The 1,304-nt window shown below is 40.6% G+C and overlaps 2 protein-coding genes across 3 annotated transcripts in view; both read right to left on the bottom strand.

Moving 5' to 3' along the window:
- The window catches only part of LOC106808889, a 9,363-nt gene that overhangs the window by 4,891 nt on the left and 3,168 nt on the right, over nucleotides 1-1,304 (bottom strand). The window lies entirely within an intron of this gene.
- Nucleotides 481-1,304, bottom strand: part of LOC106808888 (glutenin, high molecular weight subunit PW212-like) — a gene marked incomplete at its 3' end in the record, with an annotated part of 24,090 nt that continues 23,266 nt past the window's right edge. For both annotated transcript variants that reach the window (XM_014811795.1, XM_014811794.1), the window contains 1 exon segment: nucleotides 481-671. In XM_014811795.1, coding sequence (XP_014667281.1) covers nucleotides 481-671 — 191 coding nt within the window.

Below are 1,304 nucleotides of genomic sequence, written 5' to 3'. Positions count from 1 at the left end.
AAAAGTTACCAGCCTACACGCTCATGACAAAAGTTACCAGCCTACACGCTCATGACAAAAGTTACCAGCCTACACGCTGGTGACAAAAGTTACCAGCCTACACGCTCATGACAAAAGTTACCTGCCTACACGCTGGTGACAAAAGTAACCAGCCTACCCGCTGGTGACAAAAGTTATTCTATGAAACTATAAACTATTATCTCTATAAAAATCTCTAAAAAAAATCTCTTAAAATCTCTATATATATTTGCTAGCAAAATTTCAGAGAATAATTTCGAAATTCATACATTTTATTGCCATTATTTTATGTAAATAGTAATAACAATTTGCTGGGGTTTGCGGTGAGCTAATGCTAGAATCAGTTTAAAACATTTGTGTCGCCACGAAGCTGCGAGTATATATCATATCATATATTAGTTATCATCGGCCTTCGTCATTGGGAAGATGTTGCGATATCCACGCCACGTGATGATCACTTACCGATGATTTCTGCTGCATGCCACACTTGTCCAGCGAAATGTCGAACCTCTGGAATCGAGACGGTGGCGCCGTGTGGCGGCATTCGTCAATCTTGAAGAAACCCTTCGTGTACAGGATGCCGTCAAAGTCTCGCTCGAACGTCAAGGTCACGGCCATTCTGTTCCTCTCCATGTCGCACTCCACAGAGATATCTAAAATAAATAATTAAATGACTCTGTTTCATTTACAGGGACTCTCGCAAGCTGTCGTAATCGGTAGTATAATAGAATTCTGCAGGGAAGCGAAATTTCGCGTTGGGTCAAACCTGAATCAATTAATTTAATCAGGAAGTATTGACTGACTGATTTGCGCATGTTGTAAGATTTCGACCCGAAAGGTACAGACACAGTGCTGAGTTACTATTTAATAAATAGTTTCCAGAGTGCTTCTTTACGTGTAACAGGCAAGGTCGTGTTAAGGTCACTGCTACAGTTGACGTTACGAATCTTTTAAAACTGGGTATTGCGGCTATTATGTATACTGCCCATATTGACAATTATCAAAGTTGAATAGCTATACATTGCTTACATTAGCTTAATTGCAAATCTATTGCAAAAACAACTAGAAATCTGGGACTAGTTCTATACGTATATTCTTCCGCGTTGCTGTATTAGAATGCTACGCAAGGGCGGCTTACGCGGTGAGACAGGTTTTAACAACATTGTGTGTGCGCGCGCGCGTGAACGTGCCAAAAGATATTTGTTGCGGCGCTGGAAATCTCTTAGAATTACAACGATGAATGAATACTGCCATTGTAACTGGTTTAAGAAAAGGGGTTTCCTGCT

Source organism: Priapulus caudatus, unplaced genomic scaffold (assembly GCF_000485595.1).
Source record: "Priapulus caudatus unplaced genomic scaffold, Priapulus_caudatus-5.0.1 Scaffold311, whole genome shotgun sequence".
NCBI lineage: Eukaryota > Metazoa > Priapulida > Priapulimorpha > Priapulimorphida > Priapulidae > Priapulus > Priapulus caudatus.
The sequence above is the reverse complement of the archived record's forward strand: the minus strand, read 5'-3'. Positions and strand labels throughout refer to the sequence as shown.